The sequence below is a fragment of the Octodon degus genome, unplaced genomic scaffold (genome assembly GCF_000260255.1).
Source record: "Octodon degus isolate 3935 unplaced genomic scaffold, OctDeg1.0 scaffold00062, whole genome shotgun sequence".
Taxonomy (NCBI): Eukaryota; Metazoa; Chordata; class Mammalia; order Rodentia; family Octodontidae; genus Octodon; species Octodon degus.
In genome coordinates, this window is record NW_004524638.1 from 8766048 (window position 1) to 8769648 (window position 3601).

General features: G+C 44.9%; 1 protein-coding gene across 3 annotated transcripts in view; it reads right to left on the bottom strand.

Moving 5' to 3' along the window:
• Positions 1–584: 584 nt before the first annotated feature.
• Fer1l6 (fer-1 like family member 6) overlaps positions 585–3601 on the bottom strand; it is a 170277-nt gene continuing 167260 nt past the window's right edge. For all 3 annotated transcript variants that reach the window (XM_023718786.1, XM_004634457.2, XM_023718789.1), the window contains 2 exons: positions 3423–3523; positions 585–2823 (listed from right to left, as the gene is read on the bottom strand). In XM_023718786.1, coding sequence (XP_023574554.1) covers positions 2640–2823; positions 3423–3523 — 285 coding nt within the window. In that variant the 3' untranslated portion in view covers positions 585–2639. The remainder of the gene's footprint in view (positions 2824–3422; positions 3524–3601) is intronic.

The following is a 3601-nucleotide window of genomic DNA, read 5'->3' on the forward strand; positions in this document are numbered from 1 at the left end:
GATTGTGAACATTTTTTCACATATTTATTTGCTGTTTGTATTTCTTTGTCTGAGAAGTGTGTATTCATCTCAGATGCCTATTTTTGTATTGGGTCTTTAAATTTTGGAAGTCTGTTTTGAGTTACTTCTGTGTTCCTGACAGTAATCCTTTGTCTCAGGACAGCTGGCAAACATATTTTCCCACACTGTGGTTGTATCTTCATTCTGTTGGTTGTTTCTTTCACTGTGCAAAAGCTTTTTAATGAGATGAGATTCCAGCTGTTGATTCTTTATTATAGTTCCTGTGAGATCAGGGTTTTATTCATAAAGTCTTTGCCTATATAAATGTCTTTAAGACTTTTACTTAATCTGTGTTACAGCAGATTTAATGTTCCTGTTTTATTATTCAGGTCTTTGGTCCATTTTAAATTCAGTTTAGTGCATGGTGAAAGATATGGGTCCAATTTTAACCTTTGGCATATGGAGAGCCAGTTTTTCTACAGCATTTATTAAAGAAGGAAAGACAGAAGTAAGACATAAAAATAACAGAACAGCAACTACAAGTAGGCTAAAAACCACAGTCATACTCATATAAAAACAAGATCAACCAATGGAGAAGAAAACAAAGCAAAACAAAACCACCACCACCACCACAAAAAAAAAAGAGGAAAAAAAGAAAAAAGAACACTACCAGTTATGTCTCTGCTGTCATTGGCAGACAATATGTGGAGACTGAATCTCAATCTGTGTTGATTTATTCCAGTAAACCAGCAGTAACTTTTTGGTGGGTGGTGGATAATCTCAGCAAGCCTGCACCTTCTGGCTGAGACCAGACGCATTCATCCTGCAGCTGTCTGCACACCTTCTGTGGATCTAAGCCCAGCTGGGAGTCCGGAGCTCAGTTGGCCCCTCTCCACGATGGCTCCCAGATGACCACGTCTCATGTAGGATGACTAAGCCCTCAGCACTCACGGCCAACTAGTGCAGTCCTTCGCATCTGCTGCTCCTCTCTACTGCTGTGTTTCTCAGTGAAGGCCTCCAGGCCACCAACAGTCACCGTGAGTCTGCAAGTCTGAGCTGTTCCTCCTAGACAGCGAGTCCTGTCTCAGGGAGAAACTCCACCAGCTACCTCCTTTTCTGCTCAAGCTTCTCTCTTCACTCTCTCCATGGGCTTCAGTTCACACTTCAGATCTTTCCTGGGTCCAGGGAAGCCCTTCCCTTTGTCTTCCCACATGGCTGTATTCCAGCACACAGATGACAAGGCCTCAGGGCAGCCCCTTCTTTTCTGCTTAATGCTCCACCATCTTGGTGGCTCCACACACATGCCTATTTCAGAAGTTTTAGGAGAAATAGAAAAGCTAGAGGCAAACGATGGTATCACATTATCACTTAAAGATAAGCATTTTGGCATATTTCTTCAGGCATTTTTATGCATGTGTACATACCTTCTTTTTACAACATAGTGTACATATAAATTTTCTAGCTTATATATCTTTTATGACTGTGTCATTAGCGATGGCAGCGCATGATTGCACAGTAAGAATGAACTGTGGTGGGTGTAACCAGTCTCACCAGGAAACACTCCCATGTCCTACATGCTTCCGTTCACAGCATTCCACAATGTTCCTGGTCCATTAAGAAAAGACCAAAGCATGGTCTGTGTGATTGTGGACTGAAGCACTGAGTTCTGGCCCTAGACACTCCTTCCTTACTAACAACCAATGCCCTGCTTTCCTGGAATGCTGAGGAGGCTAATGTTGATTTGCACCCGAACTGAGCACACACATTTGTGAGGCTAACTGCCAAACAGTGCCAAGGACAGATATGGGCATCATGGGTTGTGGGGACTCAGTACTTGGTGGGGCTTGGATATGGGGCAAAAGAGAATTCCCACCGGCAGCATGGAGCTACCCCAACCCAAGCACAACACACACACACACTCGCAATTATAACTCGTATAACTTAAAGGAAATTCTCAAATTAGCATTTGGCAATTGCCATAAAGCATAATTCAAAATGAATCTCTCCAGAACTCACTACTGCTATTAAATACATTCTACAACCACTGATTTTAATTTTTAAAAAGCAAGATCTTGTCTCTAAATGAAAATTTCAACAATGAAGTATTTTACATGGTTTGTAGATATTTTCTCTAAGCTGGTTTCACAGCTTGAATAAGTGAATATATTCTATAAACTGTAAAGATTAAATAAGGCTAAGGTATAGGAGGTGGATTAAATATCTACTAAGTTTGTTAAACTACTTTCAGTCTATTTGCTAAAATTTTCTTTAAAAGAAAGTATTTCTAATAAAATCTCAGATCCAGAATTCAATTTCTCCAAACACAACCAATTACATAAAGACAGCATTCACTTAGGTCCATTTAAGGTCATGCTTAATTATGTCAAGGTAAAGTAGCCACTGCCTCCTGCTGCTCATGGGCACCATATGGAGCTTGCAAAGTGGAGGTAGAGGGTGGAGTAGGCAGAGACTGATTCCTGCCCTTCTCTCCAAGAACTGTTGCCTTCCCTTAAGCAGGAGCATGATTCTCAGGTCTTCTGGGCCTGACCTCTCAGTACAGAGCTTTGCATAGTGCTTGTCCTCAGATGTCCCCATGAGGAAGAGGAGTGGGCTCAGGAGGGTCTGGCCCCCTGCAATCCCTACGAGCCCACCACGATCCTTCGGCTGATCGCCCCTGGCAAGGTATAGATAAAGAGCACCAGGAAGACGATGAGGATGATGAGCAGGAAGCCGATGATGATGTACTTCTTGTAATTCCTCCAGATGAGATGGTACAGGCACTTGAAGGGATTCACGAACCAGGAGAAGGAGGTGTCTGGGCGGCTGGGGGAAGGCAGAGAACATCAGGGGAGCAGCCACGCGTCAACACTCGGGTTTCTCAAGCCCAGGGGAAATACTTCTGACTCCCACTTTCTGGGGCCCCACAAGGGGAGGCCTGAGAGTGGGAAGGAGACTGTGTTGCCCCAAGCAGACCAACCTAAAGTGTGGCTGATAATGATTCTTGCTTCCTTTTGAAGCTTGGTCTGTGGCAGAATCCAGGCCCAGTCAGAACCCAAGGAGAGGCCCCCATCGCCCTTCTCCTGCACCTGCCTGACCAGCTCGAGCCCTGCTTTTCCATGGAGCCGCCCTACCACCCCGGTCCACAAGGAGCCATTCTGCCTGCTTCTCTCCTGTCCTTGGGCTGTCTTCATTCTGAGCTTATTCTTCTTCTACACTTCGATAACTATTTTTCATTATTTTCCCCTAAAGAAGTCGAAAGCTCCTGGAAGGCCTAGCTTAGTCATATTCCTTCTGTTCTCCAAAGTGCTCTTCTACTGGGGACTCATAATTTTGAGTGAGTGGATCTCAGAGAAGTGCTGAACCCTCTGACCCCACAGGGGCTGCCTCCCTATTTCCCACATTCCCACCCTCAGTCCACTCACTTGGGCTTCGCCAGGGGCTCAGGCTCCTTCCGAGCTTTCCCCACAGGACTTTTCTGGGCTTCTTCTGCTGTAACAAGGTGGAACTCAGCTTCCACCTTGCCCTGCAAAAAGACAGAAGGTTAGTTCCAGACCACAGAGAACCCATGGAGCAGGGGCAACTGTTCAGGAGAAGTACTGTC